The sequence below is a fragment of the Canis lupus genome, chromosome 17 (genome assembly GCF_003254725.2).
Source record: "Canis lupus dingo isolate Sandy chromosome 17, ASM325472v2, whole genome shotgun sequence".
Taxonomy (NCBI): Eukaryota; Metazoa; Chordata; class Mammalia; order Carnivora; family Canidae; genus Canis; species Canis lupus.
Window position 1 is genome coordinate 36765081 of NC_064259.1, and position 13697 is coordinate 36778777.

Consider the following 13697-nt stretch of genomic DNA (forward strand, 5'->3'; position numbering starts at 1 on the left):
CAGTGATTATTGATGGCTACTCAACTCGTTATCTGACATGTTGGCGAGCAACTTTATGATTGATAGATTGGGCTGACAACATCAGGGCCAATTGCTTAGTCTTAATATCACTAAAAAATCAGGATGCCTGAGTGGCTCAGCAGTTGAGCATCGGTCTTTGGCTCAGGGTGTGATCCCGGGGTTCCAGGATCAAGTCCCGCATCAGGCTCCCTGTGAGGAAAGGAGCCTGCTTCTCCCTCTGTCTATGTCTCTGCCTCTCATGAATAAATAAATAAGATCTTTTAAAAAATCTATCACTAAAAAACCCACTATACACTAAATGCTTCCTAATATGTTGCAATAAGGAGTATTTTTTAAAGATTTTATTTATTTATTCACAAGAGACACAGAAAGGCAGAAATATAAGTAGAGGGAGAAGAAGCAGGCTTCGTGCAGGGAGTCTGATGTGGGACTCAATCCTGGGACTCCAGGATCACGCCCTGAGCCAAAGGCAGATGCTCAACCACTGAGCCACCCAGGGATCCCAGTAGGGAGTATTTAAACACCATTTATGTATGACAAATATTAAAATTAACAAATCGTATAAAAATCAGACTTCTAGATATCAATAAAGGAAATGTGGGAGATATATTAACTGGATCGAATTTGTAGATCATGTTTGGATCCTCATGTGAATAAACCAACTATAAAAATAAATTTTGGGGGCAGCCCGGGTGGCTCAGTGGTTTGGTGCCGCCTTCAGCCCAGGGCCTGATCCTGGAGTCCCAGGATCAAGTCCCACATTGGTCAGGCTCCCTGCATGGAGCCTGCTTCTCCCTCTGCCTGTGTCTCTGCCTCTCTGTCTGTGTCTCTCATGAATAAATAAATAAATAAAATCTTAAAAAAAAATACATTTTTTGGAAATAATCTGGAAAATTTGCATATTGGTGGGGTATTAGGTGAAGTTTTTTTTTTTTTTTTTTTTTTTTTTTTTGTATTAGGTGAAGTTAATGCATTAATTTTTCCAGGTTGATGGTAAGGTAGTGATTAAGAAAAATACTCCTTATTTGTTTGAAATAAATTTAGAAATATTTTCAGATGAAATGTACTTGGAGTATGGTATGTTTTACATACTCCAGTGTTTGGGGAAAGAGTTGTGAAGAGAGTATAAGAGTGAGAGAGATCTTACAGAATTCCAAATGATGAAAATTGTTGAACCTACATGGCAATCAGGAGGGAGCTCATTTTTTTATTCTCTCTACTTTGGAATATGTTTGATAATTTTCAAATAGACTTTTTTTTTTAATCCTAAGTGATCTCACTCTTCAGGGATAACCATGCTAACAATATGGTGTAAAGTCTTTAAGATTTTTTTCCATGCATAAGATATGTATGTGTGGCTGAATATATATATGTATATATTTTTACACATAATATTCTACAAAAACGTAATCTAGCTATAGGTATGAAGGTTGTAGTTTTTAAAGATGTATTTATTTATTTGAGAGAGCATGCACGCAAGTAGGGGATGGGGCAGAAGAAGAGAGAGAAAAATATTTAAGCAGACCCCCTGCTGCTTAAATTGCACATTGTGCTGTTTGTTCCCGTTTAGTATGTTTGATATGGGCAAGTAATTCTTATTTATTCAAGAAAAATAAATCCTTTTTTTTTAAGATTTGGCCTTTTAGGGGATCCGTGGGTGGCTCAGCGGTTTAACACCTGCCTTCAGCCCAGGGCGTGATCCTGGAGTCCTGGGATCGAGTTCTGCATCGGGCTCCCTGTGTGGAGCCTGCTTCTCCCTCTGCCTGTGTCTCTGCCTCTCTCTCTCTCTGTGTCTCTCATGAATAAAATTAAAAAAAAAAGATTTGGCCTTTTAGAAACCAAATACCTTATTGAACTAAAAGCTTTCAGCCTATTATGATTTCCTCATAGTCCTGCCATCTGTAAATAATAATAATTCTTATCATATTTGTACTAATTAATTTTCATTGTATTGGCTACACTTCTAAAACAATGTTAAATAATAGTGATTATGATAGACATAATACATGTTTTAATGATAGCACCCTTTTGCTTTGGCTTGTGACTATAGTTTTTTTTTCTTTTTATGATTTTATTTTTAAATAATCTCTACATCCAATGTGGAGCTCAAAAATAGAACCTTGAGATCAGGAGTCCTATACTCCATGGACTGAGCCAACCAGGTGCCTCTTGTGACTATAGTTTTAAGATAGATTTTTGTTTTAAATCAAGTTAAGTAACTGTTCTTTATTTTAGTAAGAGTTTTTTATTTTATTTTGTTTTAATCAAAGAAGGATTTTTGAATTTTATCAGTTGCCTTTTACATCTGCTATGGTCATACAATTTTTCTCTCATGGTCTTGTCAATGTACTGATTACAGTGATAAATTTCCTAAAGCCTCTCAGGAATTCCCTGAACATAAACCACCTGAAAACGGCATATTTTTCAATAAACTCCTGCATTTAATATTTTCTTGAGAAGTTTAAAGTGTGTTTCCAAAATCATGAGGTAGATTAGCTTATAGTTTCCATGTTGGGATATTTGACTTTAACATGACGTATTGAGCCCTTTTGTTTCCTTCATAGGTATAAGCTCTTGCTACAATTTTTTTTCTTAAGATTTTATTTATTTATTCATGAGAGACACAGAGAGAGAGAGAGAGAGAGAGGCAGAGACAGAAGCAGGGTCCATGCAGGGAGTCCAAAGCGGGACTTGATCCTGGGTCTCCTGGGTCTCCAGGATCAAGCCTGGGCTGAAGGCGGCACTAAACCTCTGAGCCACCTGGGCTGCCCCTCTTGTTGCAAAATTTATTTGCTTTGTATACAGTTTTTATTGTGGAAAATAACAGGACTTACATAATTAAGATACTATAGTATTTGCTATAACAATTATAAATATTTTTTTCTTTAAAATGTTTTCTAGAGGGGATCCCTGGGTGGCTCAGTGGTTTGGCGCCTGCCTTCGGCCCAGGGCGTGATCCTGGAGTCCTGGGATCGAGTCCCACATCAGGCTTCCTACATGAAGCCTGCTTCTCCTCTGTCTGTGTCTCTGCCTCTCTCTCTCTCTCTCTCTCTGTGTCTCTCATGAATAAATAAATAAAATCTTAAAAAAAAATGAAATGTTTTCTAGCTTTATATAGTAATATTAAATTTTTGAATATTTTGCTGCATAATTAAAATATTTAATCTTAAAAATGAAATTAATCTGACATGATTGTAAAAAATTCAGTACAGGAGCACCTGGGTGGCTCAGTCAGTTAAGCACTTCCTTTGGCTCAGACCATGATCCCAGAGTCCCAGATTTGAGCTCCGCATCAGGCTTGTTTCTTCCTCACCCTCTGCTGTTAACCCCCACTAGTGCTCTCTGTCAAATAAATAAAATAGAAATCTTAAAAAATATATTCAGTACAATATATAGTAATACAGTCTTATTGACTCAGCACAGTTATGTTTTGGAGTTTAAAAACACTAGAATTTTATTTCATTTCGTCTGTTCCTTAATATTTTTATTTACATGAATTTCCGTGTAAGTTCTATCATAGTGGAGCAAAATGTTACCAAGGAGACAACTGTAAATTTTCACATGATGATCTGACTAAAGAAACAAAGAAACTTTTGGACAAAGTGAGTAATATTTTTGTACATCAATTATTTGTTAGGTCCCACTGCAGATTCATATGACTTGAATCATGTTTTACAAATCATATTTCATAAAAACATGAAATCTCTTGAGAAATCAAGGATTTGTTGTTTTATGTTTTAGTCTGTTAATGTAGCATGTTAGAAAAGCAGAAATATTGGAATAAGAATTAATCTTTTATTCTTATCCTTGTTCTGCCATTAAAAAGCTAATGTACTTTGAGAAATATCTTTACCACTTTGAACCTCATTCTCTGTCTAAAATGAGTTAGCTCTCTCTGATCCATTTTAACTTTAAAATGACACTTTTCTAATAACAAAACTAGTTTATTGAAGTCTTCACAGTTTTTAAATGTAAGGAAGAAAGCTTGTTTTGGAATAGTAATCTTTGCCGATTATTTTTAGGTGTTGAACACTGAAGAAGAAGCCATAAATGAAGATGAACGAGAATTAGAAGAACTTAGAAAACGGGGCATAACTCCTCTTCCCAAACCACCTCCAGGAGTTGGTCTTCTGCCAACCCCACCAGAGCATTTTCCCTTTTCTGATCCTGAAGACGATTTTCAGACAGATCTCTCTGATGATTTTAAGAAAATCCCATCTCTTTTTGAAATAGTTGTAAAACCTACTGTGGATTTAGCACATAAGATTGGGAAGAAGTAAGTTACAATTTTCAAAGATAGCATCATTTTTTCCCCTAAAAGTTCATATTAATTCTTATTAAGAAACTAACTTGTATTCCATATTAATCACATAATTAAACTTAGGTAGAGATAGCAGATACCTGGCATTTACCCTGATTGATCTTCCTGCTTCCTCTTTGTCTCTGCTCCTTGCCATCAGTGCTTTTCTCTATGGAATCCTTAACAGCTTCAGAAACCTCTTCCACGTAATAATCCTGAAGGACACTGCTAGGGGATGGAGTTGGTATTTCTCCCAAATTGTTTGTTATGAAGCTACATTGACATTGATAACATCTTCAGATAGTGGCATTAGCATGTCTCCAGAATATTTGGTTCTTTTAGAGAAATATTTCCTTGGGCTATTAGAGGAAAGCCTTTGGATAAGCTGGATCGATCCAGATTTGCATTTTCAAACTAACCATTCTAGTCCTGCTGCCCATAACCCAGGGTCTGTGCACCTGGGCCTTAATTCCCACTGTCAATTATTTTAACCCTGAACACTCAGGGAAGTAATGAGATCCCAGCAAGTGAGGAACAGCAGATCTACAGGAAACGTCACAGTTAATGTGAACCATTAAAATTATTTCTGTTAAGGTCAAGAAGACAGGCACGTCCCCTGTTTGGCTAATACTGTAGATCAGACCTTAGCCAATGCAAAAAGAGAAAGATATAAAGATTAGAAATGGAGAGGCAGCTTATTATTTGGGCAGATTGCCTCAGTAAACCCAAAGGAATCAACTGACAAAACTATTAGAAATAGTAATTAAATTAGTAAGATGTCCAGAAAGAACAACAATCAAAACCTAAAGTTATTTTTATATACCAGCAGTACTCAATTAGAAATTGAAAAGTTGTATGTTTATATAGTATAATTCTAATGTTGTTATATTAAAAGAAAGGTCTGTGTATACCTAGAAAAAGTCTAGGAGAGAACTAATCAAAAAATTTATTTTTGGGTGGTGGGATTAAAAGTGATTCTTATTTATCTTTGTACTTTTCTGTATTTTTCAAAGTATCTGTAAGCTTTAGAACAGCTGATAGTGAGCGTCAATTGAGACTAGGCTAAAATGAAGGCAAGATGCATATATTGGTGTTTTCATTTAGAGATAATGTGGAAAAAATTGCTTCTTAAAAACACATTCTAATACAGAAAACACAACCAATACATATTTAAAAATAGATCATTCTTGTTTGCCTCTTTTCTTTGAACTAAGAAATATTATTCTTTCTGCCTATAGGCCACCAGCATTTTATAACAGTGCCTCACCACCAGGACCACAATTTCAGGAAAGCAGCCCACATCCTCAACATATCTATAGTTCTGGATCAAGTCCAGGTCCTGGACCTAATATGTCTCAGGGACACAATAGTCCTGTGATGCACCCAGGCTCTCCCGGACATCATCCATGTGTAGCAGTGCCACACAGCCCACCTTTGCCGCCTGCTCCACCTGGAATTTTAGGTCCTCACGGTCAAACTGGAGCACTTGTTCAACCAGATACACCTTTGACACCACCAAGTATGAGTGGTACTTACCATTGCTTTCCAGAACACATGATGAAAGTAGCTAGAGAGAATCACTGTTCTCCAGGTTCATCGTACCTGCAAAGTACTGGTGAAATGCAGCTCAGCACCAATTACGAATCCCTACAAAACCCAGCTGAATTTTATGATAATTACTATTCACAGCATGCTGTACATAATTTTCAGCCTCCCAATAACTCTGATGGTAAGTGTACCTTTTCAATAACTCATTTTTAATTTAAAATCTTTGGAGTTCTCTATTTTTCATTAAAAACATAATGTATGTTTTTAATAAAGCTAAGTAAAATTTAATGAAATTGAAACCATAAAATATATTTTACATTTAACCAGCATTTGTTACACCAGAACTTTAGACAGCTTTAAAAAAATATTTACAGTCGGGGTGCCTGGGTGTCTCAGTTGGTTAAGCATCTGAGTTTCAGCTCAGTTCCTGATCTCGGGGTCATAAGATGGAGCCCTGCATCCAGCTCTACACCCAACATGGAGTCTGCTTGTCCTTCTCTCTCCCCCTCTGGCTACCCCCCAACCATGCTCGCTCGCTCTCTTTCTAAAATAAATAAAATCTTTAAAAAAAAAGTTTACAATCACATAATAACTTGGTAATCAAATGTAGTAATTATTAGAGCTTCTATTTCTTATAACTGACCATAGTACTCTCTAGTGGAGTTCTGTGCTAAATCAGTGTCTGTCTTTCTGTGTATAGATGGGATGTGGCATGTTGACTTTGCCCAGCATCAGCCTCCCATTGTTCAAGACTCCCCTAACTGTGGGAGTGGATCTAACGGTAGCACCAACATGACAGGCCATGGCCCCCTGCCTGCACCAGGTCTCCCCCCAGCAGTGCATCGAGCTCTTTTTGTCAGACTTACTCAGAAGTACCAAGAGGAAGATGAACCAAGCAGCACCCAGCCTCACAGGGCACCAAGCAAGGAAGAAGGTATGTCAGGTGTTATGGTAGCATTTTACCTTGGATTATGCAGTTCCTGAATTTGTCTTGAATAGGTTAAAATTTGAAAAATGAGTTCCTCTGAACTATCTGTTCTATTTCTAATATACCTTGTAGCTCCTGTCTGCTTCAAATTGATTGTGGTTTCCAGTGCTATTAATGCTTTAGTAATTAATTGCAGAGAGTTTGACCAGAAGCAGTGAGTAGATCTGAAGCTACAGTGTGAGGCCTGGTTGAAGCCCTTCTGGAAGAAAGAAATAGATTAGGAACTGGATATCTTCCATTTCAGGAATTTTTACTTCTACCCCAAGTTTAAAATGATTCAGTTATTAGAGAAGTCTTTATGGGCATAGGCTGTACACTTAAGGTTCTACTACATATTATGCAGGAATATTATTTTTAATATAAAAGATGTAGAGATACCAAGTTTACCTTAGTGTTTTTGATATTGATAAGTATACAGCAGTTAGTTAATTCAGTTAAGGAAAGAAAGCTTAATGCATCCAGTTCTTCTGATAAATTATGAAATTGATATGTTTGCCCACTCTTTTATATATATATATATTTTTTTCTTTTTACTAAGTAAATTGCATGGCCAATGTGGGACTCGAACCCACAACCCTGAGACTAAGAGTCTCATGCTCCACCAACTAAGCCAGCCAGGTGTGTGTTTGCCCACTTCTTAAGCATAAAATTTGCAAATATGTAAAACCAGATAACATTAGGTAGCTACAAGCTATTATATAAATATTATGTTACCTTTTCAAAGAAGGTAGCACTAACTCTTCATTTAACATCACAGGGAAATGAGGGATTCCTAATAATTTCCTGTATAATTTATATTTGCTCCTTAAAGAGCTTAATTTTAAGAAAAGAACTATTTTAATGATAATCTTTTTATAAAATCTTACAAAGATTTTATAAAAATATATCTTGTTTATTTTCATAAACAAGAAAATTGTAATTTTTCTGGATATAAAATTTTATACTAAAGAAATATAATTGATAATGTTTTATGAATGCTTTTTCTTTGTATCCAGAAAAAATCTTGAACAGCTGGGTTTTAAAAAATTTTTTTAATTCAATTAATTAACATATGGTATATTATTAGTTTCAGAGGTAGAGTTTAGTGATTCATCAGTTGTATATAATACTCCAGTGCTCGGGATCCCTGGGTGGCGCAGTGGTTTAGCGCCTGCCTTTGGCCCAGGGCGCAATCCTGGAGACCCAGGATCGAATCCCACGTCGGGCTCCCGGTGCATGGAGCCTGCTTCTCCCTCTGCCTATGTCTCTGCCTCTCTCTCTCTCTCTCTCTCTCGGTGTGTGTGACTATCATAAATAAATAAAAATTAAAAAAAAATACTCCAGTGCTCATTACAACACATGCCCTCCTTAATGCCTCTCACCCAGTTACCCCATCCCCCCACCTCCCTCCCCTCCAGTGACTCTCAGTTTGTTTCCTATGATTAAGAGTCTCTAATATTTGTCTCCCTCTCTGATTTCATCTTGTTTTATTTTTCCCTCCCTTCCCCTAAACTCCTCTGTTTTGTTTCTTAAATTCCACATATGAGTGAAATCATTTGTCTTTCTCTGATTAACTTGTTTCACTTAGCATAATAGCCTCTAGTTCTATCCATGTCATTGCAAATAGTGAGATTTCATTCTTTTTGGCGGCTGAGTAATAGTCCATTACATACACACACACACACACACCACATCTTCTTTATTCATTCACTTGCTGATAAACATCTGGGCTCTTTCCATATTTCACTATTGTGGACCTTGCTGCTATAAACATTGGGGTGGAGGTGCCCCTTCAGATCACTACATTTTTATCTTTGGGGTCGATACCTAGTAGTGAACAGCTAGGGGTTTTGTGTGTCTGTGTTCATTTTTATAAATTTTAGTGCCCTTTTAAATTGTATCTGTCCTTTGATAAAAAGCTGTTAACTGTCATTTCTTATCTAATACCTCTTTTCAATTGGCCTAGCTCTACTGGTTTGCATTCCTTCTGTTCTATATTTATTCTCATTCCAAAAAGGATTTAAGATTGCTTATGAAATATATTGATAATGAAAGTTAAAATAGCATTTTCCTTATGTGGGTCAGATTTGAATCATCTTACCTATTTGGATCATGTAACAAATTCTTTGAGGAGTGAAATTGCTATGCAGAAATATTTGAAATAATGGCAACAGGTAAAAGTGAATCAGTAGTTCAGCTTTGGTCTTCTTGAGGTCAGAGAGAGAAGGAATAGATATCTAGTGTCTAGAAGTAGTTTTTTCTGACACTGAAATATGAGTGAAACATTTTTCCATTGTGTTGGGGTGCCTTGCTGGCTGAGTCAGTGGAGCATGAGATTCCTGATCTTGGGGTTGTGAATTCAAGCCCTATGTTGGGTGGAGAGATTACTTAAAAATAAAACCTTTAAAAATAAAACAAAACTTTTTTCCATTGTGATATATAACCTATATGGTTATAAACCACAATTCCGCCCTAAATACCAATGCCTGTATTCTCACTCTGTTCTAACTTAAATATGTAACACCAAAGTACCGTGTAGTAGAAAATTGTTAGCAGTGAGATAAGGTAAAATGAAAATATGTACAATATCCAAGATATTCTAAGATATTTATGTATATGCTGTATGTGTGTACATGTGTGTTACCAATTCAGAATTGATGTGTGTATGTTTTAATGGAAAGGAAGAAGACTACCTCCTGTATCAGCATTTTGTAATCCCTTCTTTCCTACTATAGAGAACGCCTCTGTTAGCTAAGCTTCTTAGCAGACTGTCTAACATACTAGGGTTAAAAAGACTTTAGGATAAGGCCCAAAGTGTTCCCATAGAGTTAAGGCATATAAGTTTCAGGATATTAGTTTTGTTATTTTTACTTTTAAACATTTAAGTAGATAATATATTCACATATGTCAAACATCTAAAAATATAATAAGCTATAAATGAAAAATCTCTATGTCATCCTTCATTCGCTCAGTTGCCATTGCTTCCTTAACCAGTACTATTAGTGTTTTTGTTTTCTTTCAAGATTTTTGAAAAATAGTTCACCCTTGTTATCGTGATAAATCCAGAGCTACGAAGCTTAAGTATTACTTGAATTAGAGAGGCCCAAAACATTTTAGTATTCTTTTCTAAGAGTACTTTTTCTTCTTCTCCAACTCTGTCATAGCACACACACTCTGAGTTCCCTTTTGGCCAGTCCATATGAGCAGTCCTGACTTCTCCCTGACTGGAAGGAGTAACACATATTCTAACATCACACCTCTTTCTTTTAGAGTATGATGACTAAATTGATCGTTGTGATTACAGACCTAATTTTGTTCCAGGTTTGAAACTCTGGCATTTCTATGATGCATTTTCTTGAAGTTATATTATACTTATTCCAGAAATAGTATGTGTTTTAAAAAATTATCTTAATTAAGGTCAAATATAAATGCTTCATTCTTTACAATAAGTTTTTGTCTGCATTTAGATGATACTGTTAACTGGTATTCCAGTAGTGAAGAGGAAGAAGGAAGCAGTGTGAAGTCAATACTGAAAACATTACAGAAACAAACAGAAACTTTAAGGAGTCAGCAACAGCCTTCCACAGAACTCAGCACTCCTACCGATCCAAGACTTGCTAAAGAGAAAAGCAAGGGAAACCAAGTTGTTGACCCTAGACTTAGGACTATCCCAAGGCAAGACATGAGAAAATCTTCTGAGTCTACCCCATTGGATCTCAGACTTGCATGGGATCCCAGGAGACTAAGAGGGAATGGAAGCAGTCATGTAGGATCTTCTGTTGGTGGAACAAAGTTTGATTCACATCATGCAAATGCTGGCCCTGTCAAACACAAAAGAGGAGATGACGATGATGAAGATACAGAAAGAGAATTGAGAGAGAAAGCTTTCTTAATACCTTTGGATTCTTCCCCTGGCATAATGCTCCAGGATCCAAGGTCACAGCTAAGGCAGTTCAGTCACATTAAAATGGATATTATCCTAACCAAACCCAACTTTGCAAAACACATCGTGTGGGCTCCAGAAGACTTACTTCCAGTCCCTTTACCTAAACCTGACCCAGTATCTTCAATCAATTTACCTCTGCCCCCTCTTATAGCTGACCAGAGGCTCAATAGGTTATGGAATACAAAAAGTGATCTTCATCAAAACACAGTGCCCGTTGATTCGAAATCAGCAGCCAAAGCCAAAGTGAATACAACAAACAGAGAAGGCTACCTAGAACAATTTGGAGACTTACATAGTTCAGGAAGTAAATTAGGAGATCCTAGGCTGCAAAAAAATTTTGATCCCAGACTTCATAGACTGCACAGTACAGAGTCTCACCCAGCGGTTATGAAGGACTCACATACATTAAAGGGCACCCCTCATTTAGCCAGGTCAAACCCTGCTTCATCACAGCCCACAGGGGCAGTGACTAGCAGTTCTGGGCCAGGGGCTTTGCCTCCATATGCCCCTAAACTCTCCTCTTCAGCTGGCCTTCCCCTGGGAACTCCAAGTTCAGTTCTTAGTGGCATTAGTTTGTATGACCCTAGGGAGCATGGTTCATCATCTACATCAGAGCTAGCAACAGAAAATGCAGAGAATCAGAAAAAAAGTAGTTTAAAAAGTAGTGACAAAAATGACCCTTCTCCTGGAGAAGCAGTCCTGCCACAGAAAACCAGTGCAAATGTGGAAGCCACTGTGGATGGGCTGGCTGACCCACAGGCAGATATTCTCAGGAGTTCTGGTGTGGTTCAGGTCCCAGCAGTGCACAGTCTTCCTATTCAGGCATTAACAGGCTTAATTAGACCCCAGTACAGTGATCCAAGGCAGTCCCGGCAGCCAGGACAGATGAGCCCCACCCTAGAAAGTGATCCCAATAGAGAACCAGATGACAAATCTCTGAAGGAGGTTTTTAAAACTTTTGATCCAACTGCTTCACCATTTTGTTAGCTATTGTGTAATTAAGCAATTCTTTTCACTCTGTGACTATTGCAGTCCTCTGCTGTTTTGTAACTGGTTTACCTCTATAGTTTATTTATTTTTAAATTATAAATACTTTTCAGCTGCTAGTATCAGAACCACATGAAGTTATATCCTCTAAAGCCTGTGGTATTTTATATAATATTTTTATAACTTTAAGAGACTGTAGTAACTGACATAGAAACCTATATATCATGTTAGCTTCGGTAAAAGTACTTTTATCATAAACCATCATGAACTCAACACCCTGCCCAAATATATGCCATTTGTCTTTCATAATCAATGTTTAGATAAATGATTACCACTTTTATATGGTTGTTAGTTTCAAGCAATATTATGTACATTACTTTTGAGCAACAGTATTTTGACTAGGATCTTCTCTATTTGTCAACACAGAACTGATTAATATGTAATGCTAACTGCTAACTAAAATGTAAATGAAGTAAAGAAAACATTTTAAAAATCACAATTAGCAGAGCAGTTTGTGTTTAAGGGCATCACTTTTATTAGTATTGGCAATATTATTTGTGTAAATGAAGCATTTGAATGTCATATCTTTTAAAAGTATTTTATTCTATACTGTATCATAGAAGTTGGAGATATATAGATTGTTTTTGCTAAAGTGAAAAACTCCTCAAGTTCTCTAACATAATTTTTTAAATTTAATTTTTCATATTAAATAGTTATGAGTTCTTGCTGTGTCACATTGTGATGTTTATGTGTTTCAATGTGTTTTTTGTCTTTAGCAGCATAATTTATATTACTTTTTCAAATGATGTAGCTGCAATAATTGTATTCATCATGACTTTGGTAATTTTTAACAAAATTTTAAAAGATCCAGTGACAGTCTGTAGTGATTATTGCATTGATGATGTTTTAATGTCCAGGTTCTATATTTTTTTCTTAAATAGCAAGAAAACACAGAGATGGTATAATCAACTGTATATGGCTACCAATAAAGAATCTCTTTCAGATCTCTCCTGACTGGCATTCTGTAACAAAGGAGACTGCCTGGTTTTTTAAGTATTTATTTAATGTCCTCAGAGTTTGGAAATCTCCTAAATTGAGTAGAAATTGTATTTTTATGAAAAATAATTTGTATTAATTTTTGTGTCTTTTGTGCAGTATATAAATAATGGCAGCCCTGTTTGTTTTATACATATATTATTTATAATGGAAACTAAGTATTACACTGATACTTATAACTTGAACTGGATCTGTGTGGCCATGTTTGCTGGTAACAACTCCATAACTAACTTGAGACAGAGCATTTCACTATAAAAAATAATGAAAGTGGAGGAAATCAGTCCTTGGATGAAAACAGTTACCCTGGAAAAGTGATTTTAAAAATATATGGCAAAATATTTCTGTGGGAACCTAACACTTAGCTAATATTATGGTTTAATATTAATGCATATTTTTTCTTATTCTTCATTTTTTTTCTTTGATTCCTTTTTTTTTTTTTTTTTTAACTTTGATTCCATGCTTAAATCGGGTTGCAGCTAAGTGAACAGCAACTCTGCTGACCCAGGAAGTTCATTGTGCTCTAAGTGGAAGGACAGTTATTGAAGGGGATGTGAATTTTTCCTGTTTATACTTTAAACATTGTTGCCTAAAATGGCTCTGGATTACATTTTTGGGTTAAAAATGCATTTTAAAGCCACTATAGAAAGTATTTTCTGATTTACTGTACCTATGAACTTTTATAGTTAATTGAAAAGTCAATAAATGATTAAAACTGACAGAAAAAAAGTGTGTGTGGGTATACACACATACACTTATATACGTACATATTACTAATAATTATTAGGAAAAATCAGTAAAACTGCTGAATTTTAGTAATTAAATTAAAATTTTTAGCAAATCTTTAATTCCCTCTTGTATTTTATAATTAAATT

The 13697-nt window shown here is 35.9% G+C and overlaps 1 protein-coding gene across 9 annotated transcripts in view; it reads left to right on the forward strand.

Annotated features, from left to right (window-relative positions):
• ZC3H6 (zinc finger CCCH-type containing 6) overlaps positions 1–12773 on the forward strand; it is a 67972-nt gene extending 55199 nt beyond the window's left edge. For all 9 annotated transcript variants that reach the window (XM_035700443.2, XM_025453930.3, XM_049096036.1 and 6 more), the window contains 5 exons: positions 3514–3623; positions 4044–4297; positions 5560–6050; positions 6570–6803; positions 10304–12773. In XM_035700443.2, the coding sequence (XP_035556336.2) occupies positions 3514–3623; positions 4044–4297; positions 5560–6050; positions 6570–6803; positions 10304–11769 (2555 nt within the window). In that variant the 3' untranslated portion in view covers positions 11770–12773. The remainder of the gene's footprint in view (positions 1–3513; positions 3624–4043; positions 4298–5559; positions 6051–6569; positions 6804–10303) is intronic.
• The last annotated feature ends 924 nt before the right edge of the window (positions 12774–13697 follow it).